The sequence below is a fragment of the Pholcus phalangioides genome, unplaced genomic scaffold (assembly GCF_987345545.1).
Source record: "Pholcus phalangioides strain wild (caught in Gottingen) unplaced genomic scaffold, Ppha-v1.0 ptg000039l_1, whole genome shotgun sequence".
Taxonomy (NCBI): Eukaryota; Metazoa; Arthropoda; class Arachnida; order Araneae; family Pholcidae; genus Pholcus; species Pholcus phalangioides.
In genome coordinates this window covers 29,058,854-29,079,663 of record NW_028301625.1, presented here as the reverse complement: position 1 = coordinate 29,079,663, position 20,810 = coordinate 29,058,854, and the positions used below count along the sequence as shown (strand labels likewise).

The 20,810-nt window shown below is 34.2% G+C and overlaps 2 protein-coding genes across 4 annotated transcripts in view; one reads left to right on the top strand and one right to left on the bottom strand.

Annotated features, from left to right (window-relative positions):
* LOC149065799 (neural cell adhesion molecule 1-B-like) overlaps positions 1-14,759 on the top strand; it is a 35,045-nt gene extending 20,286 nt beyond the window's left edge. The window contains exons 6-9 of one of the 2 annotated variants that reach the window (XM_089253784.1): positions 2,349-2,636; positions 5,883-6,176; positions 13,945-14,058; positions 14,584-14,759. In XM_089253784.1, the coding sequence (XP_089109910.1) occupies positions 2,349-2,636; positions 5,883-6,176; positions 13,945-14,058; positions 14,584-14,669 (782 nt within the window). In that variant the 3' untranslated portion in view covers positions 14,670-14,759. Of the gene's footprint in view, positions 1-2,348; positions 2,637-5,882; positions 6,177-13,941; positions 14,059-14,583 lie in introns of both variants that reach the window. The other variant, XM_089253783.1, reaches the window with a different exon arrangement.
* Positions 14,760-15,943: 1,184 nt separating this feature from the next.
* The window catches only part of LOC149065798 (uncharacterized), a 76,458-nt gene continuing 71,591 nt past the window's right edge, over positions 15,944-20,810 (bottom strand). For both annotated transcript variants that reach the window (XM_089253781.1, XM_089253782.1), the window contains one exon: positions 15,944-20,302. In XM_089253781.1, the coding sequence (XP_089109907.1) occupies positions 17,739-20,302 (2,564 nt within the window). In that variant the 3' untranslated portion in view covers positions 15,944-17,738. The remainder of the gene's footprint in view (positions 20,303-20,810) is intronic.

The window sequence follows — 20,810 nt, the reverse complement described above, 5'->3', positions numbered from 1 at the left end:
ACAAATATAAACCGTTTTATTGTAAGGCTATTTCTAGAGATATGTCAAAGTGTTACATTTTTTTTAGAAGTACTGTTGAAATTCTTTTGTTACTGGTATTTTCGTTATCGAGCAGCTTCAACAAACTGAAAATTAAAAAATGCTTGAATAAAAAATATGTAGAAATAGTAGCACATGCGGTATATATATATATATATATATATATATATGAGGGAATATTTTTTTTAAATGAAATACATATGCATTTAAGAAATGTATATGTATTTTAAAAACACATCTGCTTTTTTTTGCATGGTGATTTTTTAGTGCATGTTTCCTTATTTTTTGTGCATATTTCGACAATTTTTGACTTTTTCAAGATTTTTAGTGCATATTCAGGAGTGTTTAATGCATATTTTGAGATTTTTAGTGCATATTTTGAGATTTTTAGTGCATATTTTGGCATTTTAAGTGCACATTTTGGTATTTTAAGTGCATATTTTGTATTTTAAGTATGCATTTTGGTATTTTCAGTGCTTATTTTTGCATTTTAAGTAATTATCTTTGCATTTTAAATGCATATTTTTCATTTTTAAGTGCATATTTTTCATTTTTAAGTGCATATTTTTCATTTTTAAGTGCATATTTTTAATTTTTAAATGCATATTTTTAATTTTTAAATGCATATTTTTAATTTTTAAATGCATATTTTTAATTTTTAAGTGCATATTTGCATATTTTTAGAGCATATTTTGCCACTTTTTTAGTGCATATAATCCGAGTTCTACTGATAAACAAGTCTGAATACACTCATGCAGGTTTACTATGTTGCTATTACTTTGTAATAATGACTTGATGAAAAACTCTTTTTAAATTTATTATTATTTTTTGAGTAACATTGAGTGCTTATAAAGCGTCGACTGCACAATAAAAATTACCCGAACGATTTTGTTCATTTTTGCAGAGGAATAATTGATACAATCTGAAAATATTGTACACATAATTTTTTGTGAAAATTTTAAGAACCAGAGAGTATAGCTTCCCTCCCCTAAGAAAACATTATTTCATGTTAATCAATAGACACATGTAAAGTTTGCAAACAAAAATTTAATAAATGGAAGTTTTGAACTTATTAGCATAAGTGATTTTTTAATCAAAAATTTTGCAATTGTTGGCAAAAATATTTTTCAAATCAAAAGTTCTGAATTCATTCGCAAAAGTAAACTAAACTAATAATACAATTTTTTTTCAAGTTTAATGATGAGGTTAATTATCAAAGTACTGTATTTGGTAAAAAAATCTAGTTCTGGCTTCAAAAAGTGTAAATTATCAAGATTTGCAGAAAAGTGGTGAAAGTAAAATTTTTGCATTCATTCATAAAACTGGTACATTTCACATTTATCACATCTATTTCTTAAATACAAACATTATGTATCATTAATCATCAAGTATCGAGAGTAATACACTCACAAAATGAAGTATACATAAAAAATACGCCTATAACAAGCAAGCCTCTGGCTGTGCTAGGCCCTAGCAAATGTATATGCATGGCGGCATGCTATAAATGAGCACGCTACCTAGTTGCAACTAAGCAAGCTTTTTAGTAGCATGTGTATCATGAGCCTAACTCTGGTCTAATATGTGCTGGATTTGTATTGTGTTCTATTGCATTTATAAGGTTAAAATATATTGATGTTAAACTAGCAGCACATACATTAAATTTGGGGACATGCATGTGAGGTCTTCAAATCACAATAAGCCACCTTTTGCTTTATAAAAACCAGTAACTGGTTCTGAGGCAAACTTTAACTTTTGAGACATTTTCGGGTGTGTAATCATAGTCTAGTAAGCCAAATACATATTTTTGCATGATTTTTAAAATCATGTAAAAATGTACATGATTGTGATTACTAGCCAATTCAAACCTAATCAGTTTTTTTGTCTTCTCTGTTGAAAATTCATCTGTTCACTGAGAGAGAGAGAGAGACAGAGAGAGAGATACAAATTATCACCTTTTTAATGTCTGAGAGATTTCAACTATATTCTGAAAATGTGAGAAGTTTTATAAAAGAGTTTGGTTTTATAATAAGGATTTAATATGAGCATTGAATTTCCTGTATTTTTAAATTTTTATCATCCCCGAAACACAAATTTAAAGTTATTGAGCAAAACAGTAAATATTAACTGAAAAGAAGTATAACTAAAAGAAAATCTGAATTTGTGTTGGATCCCTATACTGTATGTAATAAAAATATATATCCAACTTATTTTTTATTTTTATGTATTTTATATGAAATCATAAAAAATTACATGAAATACTTGGTATCAATTGATGCTTACATTTTAAATTTCTTGTTACTTCTGCACAGATGAGCCATCATGCTTATTAAACCAAAAGTTTTCATATGGTGTTCCTTTATTTGATACGATTGAAGTGAAATGCATAGTTGAGGCCAATCCTGAAGATGTTACATTTGAGTGGCATTGGAACAACTCATTTACACAAACGGCTTTGAAAAAATTTGCTACTAATGGAACTGAAAGCAGCGTTTTATTTACTCCGAAAAAGAAAACTGATTATGGGTATCTATTTTGCCGTGCACAAAATATTATTGGTTTTCAGAAGCAAGCATGCTGCTATAAAATATCTCCTGCAAGTTAGTATTCTCTTTCACAACTACACTATTGTTTTGTGAGATCATGAAATAACTCAAATTCAGTGCAATATGGTGGCATGTCAACTCACGAGATTAATTTTCTCCCTAAAGCTACTCAAATCATAAAAATCTTGTATCCCAAATCAGACTTTCTCATATATATTAAATCCATTTTAAAACAATTTTTTTGGTTGATTTGGTTGATTTAATTGGTTTATTCCACACTTATAAAATTTTAATATTCTTGAATAAATCCATTAGAATGCTACAATACAATCAGAGTATTCTATGCAAAAGTAATGTTGGTTGGCTTATAAAATTAATACAGTATGGTCTGATGATGCTGTTAGCTTTAGCTTGTTCAAAGCATTCAAGCTTTCATATTTTTTTATGAGTTATTGAAATTTTTTTTACACTCATTAGTTGAATAGTCTCTCATAAACTGGTGTGTTATTATAAAAGAATATTCACACTATGAAAACAATTGTCCAAATAATAATTGTTTAATTATTATTTGTCCTCATCACATTTTCAATATTCTTGTATAGTTTTGGGCAAAGTTATTCTTTTTGATTAAATGGTGTGTTATTAGTTTTTTTTTCTCTCACTGAACCTTGATTCAGGCCCTCTAGGCATGAATTCACAGCAAGATTCACATGCTGGAACTTTTTGCAGGCTTGCTTTCAACCCAGTGAATTTATTTTCAATGCAGAACAAAAAAGGAAGAAAATCAGTTTCTAGAACTGTGGACTAGACCCCTGTCAGCAGCCCCTCTCATGGGAGCCATGTTTGGATGATTTACAATAAGATACCGCTGTATATTGATCTTCTTTTAGAAATTGTGTAGTAGTTATAACAGAAGTTTACCGTAATGTGGAAAGTACCTCCTTGAATTTCATGGGCGGTTTACGTGGGTGCACCTGGGCAGCAGGTTGCAAGGGGCAGCAGCCTGAGCTTTTGTTTAGATACACAAATTTTTGAAAATTTGACGTAATGAAAATTAAAAGACACCACGTGCTGTCACTCTTTTGAGTGATAATATCTTGACAACAAAAATATTGAGAAAACTTTAAGGAACAGACAGGGCTTAAGGCTGTAATACCAGAAACAAAAATGGACTATATTACATGGTGTGGGAAAGTCTTCATTTTGGTCTGGCTATGGCCCCACATCCTGCAGCAGGGCCCCGCAGGTCAGATTTTTCACAGGCTCTTTATCGTACGAAAAAAAGAAAGATGAGAATCCCCTTCCAAGCTGGAGCCCTGTCAGCCCTACCCAGTAATTTTTCAGGAGCGGTCAAATAAAAAAAAATTTAGGTTCTCAACTAGTCCGGGATCTGGACTAGTTGAAAATTACTGTTTCTTTTGCAAATTAGTCCATTCAGTTACATCCATAGTTTGAAAATTTTTACAAAAAAACCCTATTTTTCTACATTTTTCTACAATTATTTTTATTTCTTACTCGTGATTTGACAACCACTGGAACCACACGGGTTGAATAGATGCTTAAGGAATTGATTCATGCACCTGTTTTAGTATTGGGAGGGAAGGCTTGCCAAAAACATTGGCATGGATCATATTAACCATTTAGAATAGGTAAACTCATGATGGTGAAAAGATAAAATGGACTAGCTTAGCATGGACCATTACCTGGTGCTCCTCTATGTCCATGAGATTACACGGAACCAGATTTGCACAATACACATATTCTTATTTCTTGAGTTACCTTCTTGGAACAGAATATCAGTATTTTGTTTTGAGAAAGTGTTAGTTTGCTTCAACATGGAATGTCACCAACTTGGTATGTTGAAATTTAGACATGACTGCTTCTCTGTGTTCAACACAAAAAATCATGTCTGGGTGTGGAATTAGTTCAATGCCACAATATGAACCTGACCATCACATATCACTCATTTTTTGCTCTTTGAAATTATTAGGATCTGCATAGCCTAATTGGTTGCAATTTCAATTTGTCATTGTGAGTTGTCATCCACTTTGAAAAAATGTCATCACTGTGAGCAGAACACCAAATATGCATTCAGCTGTAAATACAGAAACCACAAAAAGGCAACTTGTCCTATGAGTTGGCTGAAAGAAATGGGGTAAAAATGCCCATAACAAATTTCAAGAGCAAGATGTGTGTACCAAAACGGCAGTGCGATAAAAACATAGCTAATTAATATTGTCCCTTGAAAAAATTAATGTAAGTAGTTTGTTAATCAGGTCTGTGTGGAAAATGATAACTTAAATAATGATAAGAAAATTAATTTAATACACAGTAATTTTACGTAGTTGCAGGCCGCACAAAATCACCTCATGGGCCAGCTGTTGGCCACCCCTGGCATATCTGATCAAGTCAGATGCTAAAATTAAAATAGTCTATTTGACTTTAAAAGTGCTGCTATGGTCATACTGACAGACTCGCATCGCGAGGATCCGGGTTCGAACCCCACCATTGCTATAGTGGTGGTCGGCTGAAGTTGGTTTTCTGTGGTTCCCAGCTTCAAGGCGTGAATGCGAGCCGATCTCCCCTTTATAAAGTCTCGCCACAGAGAGCAACAGACCTACAAACAGTACAAATGTAATTCAATCATAACACATCACTCACTTCCCTTCTGAAATATAGATGGCATCACTGAAAAATCAAACACAACACTTTATATGCACTCAGACTGTTAGGTTCACACACAGTTACACTTCCGGCACAACTCACTAGGTGGTAAATCGCCTATAGATGGTGATAGACCTGAGTTGTGCTCAGATTGAAAAAAAAAAAAGACTTTGAAAGTACACCCAAGTGGTGCAGTGGTAAGATGCTTGTCTTCCACTATAAAGGTTACCATCAAGGTCCATGGGTTTGAACCCGGGCATAGAACGTCAGAAGCAAGTTCTGTATTTACCCAACCTGGGGCAAGGTTGGAAGATGCCATTAAGAATATTTCATATTTTCATAAGGGGCCATTCAAGTATTATGTAAGCAGATTTTCAGCCATTTTTGACCCCCCCCCCCTTGTCAGCAAAAGTCAGCAAACTACTGACCCCCCCCCCATCAGCAGCTTAGAATTCATATCTTTAAAAATGGGTGGTTGATGACGTAAGCAACCTTCAAACCCCCCTCTCCCCTTGTCATCTAAAGTCAGCAAATCCGAAACCCCTCCCCCCATCTATGCTGACGTAATACTTGAATAACCCCTTATAATGTCTAAAAACTTGTCTTTTGATGATACTTAAAGTTATTTTGTTGCAGGTGTGCCCTCTGCTGTAGAAAATTGTGTCGTTGAAAATGAGACATTAACATCTGTACACATATCTTGTGAACCTGGCTTTGATGGTGGGTTGACTCAAATGTTTCATCTTGAATTGTATAGCACAAAAGGGTTACATGCTACAGTGTCCAATAAAGAAGAACCAATTTTTAATGTAACAGACTTAACTTCTAGTGTTTCATACATAGGAGTAGTTTATGCCACAAACAGCCTTGGAAGAAGTAACTCTGTTGCTATATCAGCACAAACACAGCCTTATCCTATATCAAAAGAACGTGAGTTGCATGTATTTAATTACTCCAAGTTTTATTTAGTCATTTAAAAAATTCTCTATTTTTCTAAATTAGTGAGTTGTTTAAAAACATGTGGTTTCAGGCATTCGTGGTATGGTTGGCTTTCAAGCAAAAGTCACCAAAGTCCAAAAAATCCTTTTCACTGACAACTGCAGTTGATTATAGAATTTCCAATTAATTATTTCATGATATGAACAATAATGAACCATGAACTAGTTGTCCAGACATCAGTAAATCTACTGTAAGAGTAAGCAATCTGTAAAATAACTTTTAGTATTTTTCATAGCGACTCAAAAGTTTAAATAGACAAAATCACAAGATTGGACAATTTCTGCTTGAATGCTGACGATATAGTGAAGTTAGAAATAAAATCATTTTTAGCCATATTAATCTTTCTTGAAATCCAAACTCTATTTTTCTTTTTCTTTAAATTGAAAGATGGTTTTTGGTGCAGAAAAAAGTTTCATCAACCAAAAAACACAGCTAGGAAGCTGTGTTTTTTGGTTGATGAAACTTTTTTCTGCCCTTCCAACTCGGATTTGGTACCTCCCTGAATATAAATAAATTATAGTTATAGAAAAATGATTTATGGTGTAAATGAGTTTCTCGTTGCTATTATTATGTACGTCAAGTTGATTGCAACTTGTAGAAAGCAAGGTATACTTTTTTATGACAAGTCATATTTTGGTATCTTCAAGCTATTGGTAATATTTTAAGCATGTTTGAGCAGCCTGTTATATTTTAGGAATTTACAAGCAATAAATAATTTTTTTGGTCATTTTTCTTTATCACCAAAAATTTTAATCTGTGGGCATTTTCTTCAGATATGTCATATGCACTTAAAATGAAAATTCTTGTCTTTCTTTTTTTGAAAAATGTTTGCATTCCCAGTAGCCACTTTTTGTTCACAAAGGATCTTTTTGCTATGTTACTGAATGGCATGCAATATATAATAATTATATATATATTGTTCACTATAAAAATGTTTTTTGCATTATGTTTTGAAGTCAAAATATATATATTTATAAATTTTTTCCCCTAAAATTGCCATTTCCTCAAGTTTGGTAGTTGCCCCTCTTTGTTTCCCCCACCCTTTTTTTTAATTCTGGTGGTGTCTACAGTTGAGTGTTCAGAGTAAAAAGTTATAAAATTTTTTTTACAACTTTGGGGATGAACACAGCACCCCGAAGGTAGCTGCTGTGTGGTCATTGTGAGAGATTCGCATTACAAGGACCTGGGTTCAAATTCCACTGGTGACGCAGTGGTTGTTGACTGAAATTGGTTTTCTGTCATTTTCTAGCTTCAGGTGGAAATATGAGTCCATCTCCCCATTGAAGTGTTGCAATAGATCCTAAAACCATGACCACAACTAAAAAAAATTGACACTGTCACCCTGGGCAAGTACCCAATTTTGGCACACCTTCCTCATAATTTTGAACAAACAAAAAAGCAAACTTGGTGCCTTTCTCATCTAGCACATGAGGCACCAGACCCCACACAATCTTCTGCTCTCCCCTAGTTAAGACCCTGCCTACAATTGTACAAATATTCAAGCATTACCCTTCACTCACAATTTGAAATAGGGATGGCAGTACTGATTTCACACACAACACTACATATGTCCACAGATGGTTAGGTAGATCATGTATCAGTTGGGAGTAGAACATATACACACTTTCAGCCGAACTTGCATCTGAAAGCGTATAAAATGGTACTAAATTGTCCAATGATAGTCGACCAGAGTTGTGCTTGGTTTAAATGAAGAAGGATCAATTATATCACTGTAATTTATTTTGTTAAATATGTTAAAAGTTCCAGCACAGAACTAATTTAATGTGCAGCAACACAGAGATTGCAGAAATTAGAGCCTGCTTTATGACAATTTTTTCGAATATATTGCTTCATCTGTGGTAATTTTTATTGAAGTTTAAAAAAAACCTTTGCAAAGTAGTTTCCTCAAATATTTATTAGAAGAAACTAAATAGCAGCTTTTTTTTAAATATTTGAAACTGCATCTCATAGAAGTTCAATTCTAAAATGTACTGAAGAACAGTTATTGTGCATAAGGTAGGTGTGGTTTTCATTTAAATCTGGTGGAATTTTAATTACCATAACCACCTTCAATCGTTGGTGCCCCAAGAGGGAAGAGCTTAGGCAAATTTGCCCATTACTCTGGCACCAAGTAGTATAACACGAGTTGAGGGCCGTGTGTGTGTGAAGAAATATCATTCTATTGAGATTTCCTAGGAGTTATAACATCCTTGGGGAAGAAAGGCATGGTAACTGTTACCATTTTGTTAAATATTAGAACCCCTGTGAATGGTATATAATAAAATACCTGCAAATGATATAGGCCATATCTAAGTAAATGAGGAGGCTGCTCCTATCTGTGATACCATTTTGAGGGAAAAAAAGAGCAGAAGAGGTCTCCTAGAGAGATATGGCCAAAAACTTAACATGAAGTTTTTGAAGAACAACACATGAGAGTTTAGATCAGAGCAGAAAATGGATACTCACCATGAGTTTAGGTGTTTAGTCTAATTAAGAAAATAGCATGTCAGTGGCATCTCTGATTTTATGGTAGTCAGGTCAACTCCAAAGATGTGAAAGATTGCTTCAGCACCAGTTTTGGTAATCCTGGAGCCATCAGTGTAGAATTTTAATTAAAAAAGTAAATTGATTTTTTTTTTGTTTATTTTTCAACTTAATAACATAAACAATAACTGAAAAAGAAGAGATAAAATAATGGGAAAATTATAAGGTCATATTATTGAACTTTAAGGTCATATTTTCATGTTTTTAGGTCATAAATGCTTGCATATTTGCAAGATTTTTAGTCCCACTTATTACAATACCAATAATGAAGAAAATAGTTAACACATTTTAGGCAAGAGAATAAAATCTCAGTCTTACTTTGTCTGACAAAAATTTATCTTTTTTCAGTGCAGCAGAAATTTGAAACTGAATTTGAACTGAAGAAACTGTTAGAAATCTGTTGTTTTCTTTCCTTTGTTTGATTCAAGTTAGGGATGGAAACAAGATTAGAAAAATATCATTGTAGGGAGATTTATCGTTATAATGTTTATTGTTGTAGCATGATTTCACTGTATCTTCTCTTGCATGTGTGTATGTACAAATGCAGCATAAAGTATAGTGCACTACATATGTATTCAACTCTTACATGAGTACTCTTTTATTCACAAAATTAAACTTAAATCACTTAATGTGGATGAAAGGGGGAAAACTAACAAGAACGAGTTGTCTTGTCCTTAATAAAGTTTCAGTATAACATCGTGTGCCAGTGTTATACGAAGAAGTGGGATAAAATATTTTCACAATTGTGACTGAAATTTACCTGCATACAAAGTGTTTAGATATTGTTGTCCTAAATATCACGAAATATATTTCATGTGTTAAATAATGCTTCATAACTAGTGTTACCTCATCTAAAGTGATTTCACTCCATTTTATCACGTCTTATGGGTCTCTGAAACTCAGGTTGTTGATGAACTTGAGTCCCATCAAGGAAAAGTATACCACTGGGCTCGTAAATAAAACTTTTACACATACTTTTCAAAAATTTTAGGTATGACACTAAATGTATATGAAAACAAATAAACAGCGAATGTTTGTTAAGCACAATTTTTATAATTCATTAACACTGTTGACATATTTTTTGTATGATCGTTATCATACAGTAAATTCTTGATTATCAAACCTTCATTTATCCAGAGTTCTTTGTTAACCAAAGTTGATTTCATTTGTGATAATTTTTTCCCAGTATGCAGAAAATTATCACTGAAGTTCGAAACTCTCCTACTGATTGGATTGAAGATGATTAATATATAATGACATAGTCATTATGTAATTATATAATGACTTTTGCAAGTAAGTAGCAACCATGCATTTGACTGATGCTTTTCAGAGAATCCTTTGTTGGTGCAACAAAAACATGGAGACTCATCAAAAATAATGTTGCTAATAAACTTAGTTTAGAATTTATTTTTATCACTTTATGGTTTTAAATGTCCATGCTTGTTTGTTTGAATCATGAATATGGTGCACAGTTAGAGTGTACTCATGTCTGAAGATGAGTTTCAATTTTATAGCATTTGTGGAATTTTTCTTTTTCTTTAAAGATCAAAATTATTAATTAAAGCTAGTATCAATGTTTTTTTTAGAGAAAGAGAGATTTTTTGATCTTTTCTTTTCCCCAAGCCTTCTTCTACCTCTTTTCTCCTCAGCCTTATTCCACTTCTTTTCTCCTGAGCCTTACACGTCCCACCTTTGAAAAGCACATCCATCATTTTTTTAATGATGATGATGCTTTAAGAGCGTAACTTGGTTTCTCAATGGCAACCGTGACACACACACACTGTGTCGCCATTACCTTGCATGCAACCCTTTTTGTATGATATAATTACATTGTTTATAGTTGTACAGCTAATCCTGCAACAAGCTATGTACCCCTCCACTATGACATAAATGTCGTTTCCAGGCTGCACGATGGGCTCGTAGCCAAGGTGTGGATTGAGACTCATCAAATTTGACTGCAAAAGGATGATAACAGTAACCATGAGGCTGGTAGAACTCGATGGTTCCATCGGGTCCCCTGGGCAAACGCATGACGTTATACGACAGGCAAGTGTTGTATTGTGCAGGAGCAGCTGCTTAGTCGGTTGGCTTCTGGGTTTCTCAGTCTTCAGCTGCCAGTTCAGAGCTCTGTTGATCCCTTTGCAAATGAATGCAAAGACAATCGCCAGTCCAATTGCTTGGATAATTCCTGCCTGTACTGGAACTGGTTCAGTACGATTTCCTCCTGTTGATATATCATTTCGTTGTCGTATCGTTTCAAGTTATTTTCTTGAGCTGCGATGCCCTGCCCTCGGATGCGGACTTGCCCCGATTGGTCTTGTATATGTCCGAGTGGAGAGGTGTCACCTTGACGCCATTCTCGGCAATCACTCCCTGGGCAGGGATTCATAGGTCTTGTATTCGATGAGGACGAGCGTCTTCTTTACCAGGGCCCTGTTGACGTGTGTGGCAACACTCACACCAAGGCTGTACACATGCAGCACTCAGGCAGACAATAAAGTTATGTTTAGGGCTGCGTCTTGTCTCTTCTACCTAGAATCTAATGTTGATTATGTGTCAGTGCCGACATACGAAACAGTGGCAATGAGTCGGAAGTTAGAAAGACTGTGGTTCTAAGTATGCTTTTGCTGTTTCCTTCATGATCAGTTTTGTTTAGCTTCCGCAGCGAGTTAGGCCTACTGTGGCTCTATCTGCTCCTGCTGTCACATGTGACAATGGCTCTTTTTGGAAATTTAGGGAAATTTGACTGCAAAAAGGAGCGATTCCCATAATATTCAGAATTCCTGGCGCAATTTTTCGTGTCCAATGAAGTTGAAGATAAGGGCCGGCAAAGTGGGCAATTTTCCCTTTGATCATCGGCACCTCAATGTGCAATGTGTGGTTCTGATCTGGAGAATTTGGTGCATAGAGACAAATAATTCAAGAAAGCGATTTCCTTAAATTTAACAAAATAATTAATTTATTAAGGTTTTAAACAAGAATTTTTCAAATAAAGATTAGCATCATAACAGAAACATTAAAAGTCATCTCATACCCGCAGCAGTAGTCTACCTCTTTGTGTTGAGAGTCCACTCACTGTACCGTTTACAGTACATTCCCGGTTATTTTTTGTTACCCAACATAGAATTAACAATTGTGAATGACACAACAATGAAATACACAATTTTCTTTTCACTAATAGGATTTATTACAATATTAAGTTTTTTACATTTTTTAGAACTTTTAACCTGTTAAAGGAGTAAACATAAATACAACAACTTTAGTAAATATTGCACATTAATTGATTATCCTATCTAATTTTTTGGACAGCTCACCTGGAAAAATCATATCACACCATTCGTCAAAATAGTATTCCTTAAAATCTGCTGAGATGCATTTTTTCATTTGATCCGCGATGATTAAGTCTCTTAGTTGCTCAAACATTGTGACCCTGAAAGCAGCCATCCACCCATTGAAATAGGTACTCAAGTCATGATAAAAATCTCTCCAGGTGCCCTCTTGATTTTTGTGATGGAAGAAAACATCTATCAAAACTTCTGTGGGGTGAGCTTGAATCTTCTCAATAATAATTCCTTAACTCAATTATAGTCCTGTACTCTCTCTCTCTTCCGCTTTGTGGGCAATTAACTGGTTCAGCTCGAACGGAAGAAGCCCCAAAAGCTCAATCAATAAATCTTTCCCACGCCAGGGTCACGCAATCAGCTTGCAGCTTGAACAGCACCAGGTATAAACTTATGTCTTCTTCCATCCTAAATTTTTGAATTATGTTCTGGAAGTAGCTATGCTAGGGGTTCTGCCGCACCCAGCCTGATTATACTTGTCTCTTCCAGCTCCTGCCTAGATTCTCAGTCCTTCCAGTTCATGTTCTATTTCTCTATGCCACTCCCCAGTCTCTTCTTTCTCTCCTATTGCTTATGATTGTTTTCAGTATCACTTTGTTGTATACTTTGCTTTCCTGCACGGCATTCACTAGTAGCATTACATTGATTTTTGGTTAAATTACTACCCCCAAGTTGTCAACCATTGTCTTCAGGGTTGCCTTGTCCCCTTTTGACAAATACGGCATCTTTGTTTATTAGCTCAACACTGTCACATGGTTCTTGCTTCTCTTCACACCTAAGTCAGGTTAACTTCACAAAAAAAATGTGGAAAAGCTTGACACTACTATTATCTTTCCATATGAACCGGGGAGTTCCACTGCGTGGCTAGGACGCTCTTCTTCCAATTCAACTCACCGTCTTGTATCATTGAAGCCACGGTCTTGTTGACTGCGTCAGTAAAATTGTTCCTTTCTTATTATTATTGAACGTATCTGCTTTACTTTAAATGCAATTTCAGGGCGAAATAACACTGGGTTTGCGACTTCTAAGAAATGTACACATTTTATTTCATTTTTACTCTCCAAATACCCAAGGAAAAACATCATGTCTCTCCGAGTTCAAACTTCAGAACAAAAAACTCCTTATATTTCAAATGTCTCGATCTTTTCTTTCCCCCGAGCCTTCTTCCATCTCTTTTCTCCTGAACCTTATTCGCTAATGCCTAACTTCATGTTTTGCACTTCAGTAATGGTTAAATATCTTGCCTCCTTAAAAGCCTCTTATTTTGGCAAGAAGTTCAAAGATTTTGTTTTTCTTCTTCTCTGTTGAACATGTTTCTATTCCCCCAACCTGTCAAATCAACTGTCAGTGGGCAAAGCCAGCTTTGTTCACAGTTTGATAACAGAAGGAAAGATAGTGTTTGAAATATACTTTTTCCCCCTTCCCTTTGGTAGTAAAGGAATATACATAGGCCTACAATATAAATAGAAAAAAGAATTTCTCTCCATATAGAAGTACTTTTCTTCCTGGAGTTTATTTCTCGGAAATGGGGGAGGGGGCAACATTACCTGCACAAAATGGGTAGAAAGTATTTTCCTTGAAAAAAGATGTGGCATTTTACAGAGTGGTTGGTTATTTCCACTGTTTGTCACTTATAATTCAGATCACAATAAAATTTATAAAACCACTGAAAGGATTAAGGCTATCTCTGCTAGTGAGCTGTAAAGTTAGTTCATATGGATTGTTCTCTAATTTATCAATGCACAAGTTTATTAATTTTTCAAATTGAAATAGATTTATATTCAAAATTTAATTTTAAATATTTTTTTCAGCAGCCAAGCACATGTTCATTAGTCCTGTTCTTGGGATTTTGATAATAATTATTGGCTCTTTAGTTTTGATCGCTGTTGTGATTGTCATAGGAATTCGTCATGAAGATGCACATCAACGTAAGTAACCTCGATTTAAATACAGTGAAGTGGAAAAAACTACCAGTTGCATATGATTTGTTAAATCTGTGTTCTACAGTTTTATTAATTATTAAAAGCTGTTTGCTTTGTCCAACATGGGATAGATCGCATATATTCCTTCGGAAAACATAAAAAATAAATCAGAGATATTAGGAACTTTTTAAAATTTTAAGGATAAGGATAATAACAGGACTGACAAATAGTCGAAAATTCACATGCCCAGTTGAGCATTTAACTCAGAATAATAAATGCCAGAATCGATATTTCACATGTCCAAAAAATAGTACTAAATGTTACCACTGGATTTACTTAAAAAATTTGAAAATAAACTATTTATGTGCAAAAAAAATCCAAAATAATTGAAATTTTAAAAAGAAAATCAAGATTTTGAGATAAATACAAAAATTTAGAAGCAATGGAGATTTTTTCATCTTGCTTCCAAAATACTGAATGAATTAATTTAATTTCTTCATTGAAGGAATGTGTTTTCTGTTATATTTTCAGGAGATGCAGGGCTCGCACAAACATCCCAGAATCCAAGTTACGCATATGAGTTTAGAGCAGAACTGAAACCTGGACAGTATATGTGATATAAATATGCAAACACTGCCTATGTACTAACTGGTTTATATGTCTGTGGTTATGTTTCAGAATATAACATTAAACATAATTTCCAGATATGCTAATATTATTTACTCTCTCCTCTCCCACACTATAAATACATAAATGTTCCAAGAATAGTAAAACTGAATCATTTCAGTAAACTAAATGAGAAAATGGAAAAAAATTATGAAAATTTCCTACTTCCCTATATAGTGTTTTATACCATATATAGAATATTATAGCAGTAAACACTCATTTAATGAATAATTTGTCTGTCCTATTTGATTTATCAAAACAGGGTTTGCACATTATTTCAACGATTAATTTTTAAAAATATTCTTTGCTAAGATTCCCATACATAGTGCAAAATTTGTGCATTTTCTCAAACTAAAAAAAAATAGGTGGGCATGATGTTATCAACATGGGCACAAGTTCAAATGTGGATACATCTTGATTTTGATACACAATTTTACTATTTTCACTTAAGACTCCTGGCAAAATGATTGAACATATATATTTTTGGTCTTAACGCAATGCTTTTTAATCCTTTATCTGTCATTTTTGGCTTTTACTGCCATAGCACATGAGTTATTGTTACATTTGTCGCAACAAGGTCTATTCTTGGATACTCATTCTCATAATATCTGTTTGAAATTATTGAGAAATGATTGAACATGAATTTTTGGCTTCAACCGGGCGCACTTTAATCCTTCATCTGCAGGCTTTGGGCTTTGCTATCACTAGTCATAACAAGATTTATTTACAGATATCCATTTCATTTATATATTTAAAAAATGCCTCAAAATTGAACATTTTTGTCTTAACTGATTGTTCTTTAATGTAGGCTCTGGGCTTTGCTACAATAACAAATGAGCTATGGTTGTATTTGTCTTAATAAGGTTTATCTGTAGATACCCATTTAGTCTATTTCTGATTGTGATTGTTAGCAAAATACTTTGATACAATGAATTTTTAATAGCCTCATTTTACTTAGGCTCAAACTACAATGCTACAAATTTTATAAGACTGGGCCAAAAGTTCTCTTTTTAAACCCTCTTGGGCAGAGTGTGTAAAGAGTACAGAGCTCCCTAACTGGTCACCTAAGCAGCTTTGAACCTTGTATCATCCATGGATACTTTTGATATCTCACCTATCTCACTCACTGGTTGTTAATAGTCTAAGAGATTAATAGCATGTGAAAACACAACCAATTTTATGTCACTCTGTTTTCTATCAAAAGCAAAATAAAAAAGCGTTGAAATATATCAGTAATGTACAAGTCTTTATTTCCTTTTGCATTGAAGCATGGAAATACAAAATAGTATTGAGCATATGCACACAGAAATGAATCACTGTGAAATATATCACAGAGCAAAGAAGAGATTTAGCTGTCAATAAACAATTTCAGAAATAAATATTCCATGCCCAGATAAAATCTATATTTACAGCATGTTTTCCCAATGTGACCAATCTTACCAGAATATATTGAACACATAAAAATTCGGACTAAAGAATATTGCATGTTAATGCCTGAAATATCACACAATCTTGAAAAAACTTTTCATAAAAAATATTCACAGCATCCATCTTTTAATTTTATGCAGTGCAACTTTTTAGTCATTATCTTCTGCTGATAGTTTTAAGTGATGTGTACGAAGAATTTTCAAAATTAATTTCAGTGGAAGTTTTTGTTTTAATTGGGAAGTAATGAGCTAATGGGGGGTTTGCATTTTTAAAAATATGCTTAAAAATCTAAGAAAACTATCTGGAATGTATCACATATATATATTAGCTTGTTGTACTTCATTAGTTTACTGCAATTAAGTTATTTAATTGTGACATGAGGACCAGTATACACAATACTGAGACCCTAACCACATTTAAAAAGGCATATTTATGATGCTATAATAAATGCTGGTAAATAAAATTGAATTTATTTGCAGCTTCTGAGTTAGGTAGGGTAAATTTTAAAATTTTCTGAGGATGGAGAAATGTTTTTAATTACCCACATGAAATACTATAAAGAATGAAATATAACTAATAATTTCATCCTTTATCTAGGGCATTTTATTTATGATAATAGTTTTGCTGCTTACATTTTAAATAACAAATATAAAATAATGAAATAAATTTAAGAGATTATTTCATTATATATTCAATATTCCTTTGATATCAGTGATTTTGATAATTTTATTTGGGCACAATTTTTTTAAAATCAGTTTTTGCTTAGTGAATACTTTCCTTATAACAAGTCATACATTTAATTACTTACTGTTGTGTTTTTGATAACACATTGTTTTGGATTCGTATGGGATAGTACTTTTTTTTTTTGTTTCAGGGAAGCAGTTTCACTATTAAAAATAAAATGAAATTATTCATCAAATATATATATATATAATAGGTTGTTTCTGCTATTATATCAAAACTTTCGTAAGTGGAAGACTATAGTGATTGCTCAGTGAACGGAAGATGTACCTAAAACTTTTTATTTTAAGAAAATTTATTGTCTCTATTTATCAACTAACCCAGGGATTCTCAAACTGTGAGCTGTGGCGCCCTAGATTCCTTGTTAAACAACTCTGAGAAACCGCAAAGCTTGCTGATAAACATGGAATAGGGAAAGGGGACGCTGCAGGTGGAAAAAGTTTGAGAATCCCTATAAGAACTAACCTATAAATCAGCATTTCATTCTTAAGCAAGCAAAACAATTAATGCAGATAACAGAATGATTACTAAATATCACTCAAACTATTGTTGATTCTTTTTATGGTAGGCAATTGGAAAGATCATTTACATAATATCAAGCTAAATTGTGCAAAAATTCAAAAAGTACATACAAAAACATGTGAGAAACCAAAATTTTGATGTAATTGTTATGAATAAAACACTGGGAGAATTTTTTACAACACAGAACCGCATTGACACATTAATGCAAAATAATTCATTAAAAATTTATTCTGCACTGCAGCATTTTGAATTCAGATCCATTAGAAGAGAGATTTGAATCTTTGGCTCATCACACTGAGATGAAATGATTAAGAAATGAAGACAAAATTTCATTGTAACAAATGCAAAAACTTTGTTTCCTCAACAAGATTACATAGTCCTGAGTTGAGGTCATTTATGACCATATTTGAAGTTGCCAACAAAGGAGACTGACTCATGGTAGGACTTGGACAGTCTGTACTACTACTAACTCGATTGCACCCAGGGGATGGCCTTTGTTTACCTAATAATTGTTGGCACTGTTGAACATACTCTAATGTTCTTTGGTATGCATCTGGATGCATACTAGACAATGATGATTGACTAACACTTTGGCACTGGATTTCTCTCTGGTCATTGGGGCAACTATGACATGAAGCAGCAACAGCAGATACAGATGAACCTTTTGTATCAAACTCACTGACACTGGAAGCACTGTGCTTTGCTTGCAAAGAAGCATTTGTGCTGTGACCACAACTAGCACTGTTTTCTTTTTGCAATCCACAGTGCTGATGGCTTTGGCACATTTGCAATGGCTGAGTTGAACAAGACCTGTGATTGCTACTAGAAGAGTAATGACTGGAGTACGCTTGGGGAATCTGTGCATGAGCATTTTGAGCTAACGGTTGAGATGATTCAAAACTATTAGAGTTATTACTATTCATTTGTGTGTGTGAATTAGAACATGCATTGAAGTAAGCCCCTTCTTGTTTATTGCAACTTTTGGTTCCCCCAATCTGGGTTGAGAACATTTCCATTGCAGGGTTATTGAAAGAGTTATTTGATGGAATTGTGTGTGTGCTTTGGGTAGGTGTGTGAGAGTAATGAGAAACGTTTTGGTTTGCAGTATATTGCACAGTGGTTGAAGCACCGTTTTGACCTGGTGGAAAGTTCTGTACATTTTTGTTATAATCATGGTGAGGGTAACATTGAATATTTGCATTATGGCACATATTTTGCTGTACATTATAGTTTTCATATGATGGATAGCTTTCATCAACTTTTTGAGCTGGTGCAGTTCCTCCATTCATACCTGCTGAATTTTGGCAAAGTGCTGAGCTGTTATTAGAAGTATTTGCTGTTGGAGGACCTTGGAAGCTGTAACTATTTCCATTACTTCCATAGTGATTAAGGGTATTCTGATTTGGATGCATGGAATTGTGTAATGAAGGTGAACAGTTATGATTTCTATTCTGATAGGCAAATTGAGGGCGATCAGGTGAAAATGTTCTGCCATTACTTGCGTAATTTTGCATCACATGACCATTGTTTTGAACAGTGTTCATACCAGACTGATTCATATTTCCAGAATTGGACATATTACAGTGCTGAGTACCGGCACTTTGATTACTATAATTATTTGACTGATTTAAAGCATTTGAATGAGATTGTTCGTATGAGGTACAGTTATAGTGAGTATTTACACCTGTAGAGGGGGAAACATTTTGTACATAAAGTCCTTGTGAAGCTTGATTGTTTGCTTGATGACAATGATTAGAATTGTTACCCACATAGGGTAAATCTGAGTAGGCTTGTGCTCTATGTTGATGAGGAGAAACTGCCATCGGTATACATTGATTTGATTGATTTTGGTTTATCTGATTATGGCAGTGAGCAAATGAAGAATTCTGTTCGTAAGTTCGAGCACTAGAGCAACCGCTATTCTCAGCTGTATACTGCGAATTTGGTGAATTGAAAATGCACTGCTGACCTGGTATATGGTTAAAACATTGCTGCAAGTGACAGGGATGTTGGGAGCAAAATTGTTGTTGCTGGTGACCATTACAAACTTGAGGAGTGGCACAACATTTATGGGCTTGAATAGCAACATGCTGGTGACAATGATTACACCCATTTGCTGTGAAAGGTTTTTCATCTTGAGGTTGCATGTGTTGTCCATTGTTCATACAATGTGAGTTACTATTGCTCTCTCCAGTTTGTCCACTTGGATTGTGAGAATGATGTGGTATGTACTGACTGACACTGGTGATAGGTTGACTTAACGCAGAGCTTGGTCTTTGACTTTGTTCTGCTCTTTCAAGAAGGTAATTGACCATTTCATCGGGCAGGACAAGATCTTGATTTTCCTCAATTGGTTTGTCTTCTTGAAGGGCCTCCAAAACTACATTTTGATTTGGATGATGGTTTTTAGCATTTGATGTGGTTTGAAGTCTTTGGTAATTGTGATTATTAGGCATGCACATTCTTTCAGATGGTCTATGGTTGTTGCTGCCCTGAAAATTTGCTGTTGAGGCTAGGGCAGAGCCAATGCCAGGTCTATAAGTTTCACAATCTGATGCTAAAGAGTCACTTTGGCTTTGAACAACCAGATTTGCAGTATTTGACAAATGCTGGGATGTAGCTGCTTTAGCACGTAGTTTGTGTAAATGGTTAAGTCCAACTGAGAGACTGCTGCTTGCTTCACTAGATCTGCGAGAACTTCCAAGTGATATAGGATCATATGGTGAACTGAGGGCTTGCAGACTGCGTGCTGGGCCTTGGCTACTTTTGCTACTATATGTACTGAGAGGTTGAGAACTTGCTTCAGAATGCATGCTACTGTAAAATGAACTAACAGTGCTACTTCCACTATTTCTTCGCATCGTTGGCTGTACATCTGCATGGGGTGTGATAGCTAAAAAAGGAATTTGAAAATTTTCAATTTGAAGCATTTGAAAAAGCAATATTTATTAAACAAAAAAATGAATTTTTAATGCAGTGATTCTCAAACGATGTGCCATAAGAACGATCAGGAAGTGCCAAGAGATATATTTTGGTCAAAAAATTGTATATAGGCCTATTTTAGTAATAAGGCTGTGACTATATTAGCTTGTCTCAGCACTTTGGAAGGCTTCTAAAGTGCCTAGATACTGAGACGGGATGACTGACATATTAAAATATCTGGCTTAATGTGCAGAACACATTATACCAAATTTTTAAATTACTGTTACCAGGTTTTTCCACTTGTTCCAGACTGCCTGGCAAGGGGATAAATTCAGTGGCAGAGTTCTGGCGTTCATGCATTCATTGAGGTTATCCACAAAGCAATATGCACTTGTGAATTGAGCTGAAATTTTATATGCTTTAATGTATTTTGCCGTAACCCATATCTTGACAGATTCATGTCATCATGTATGTTTGAC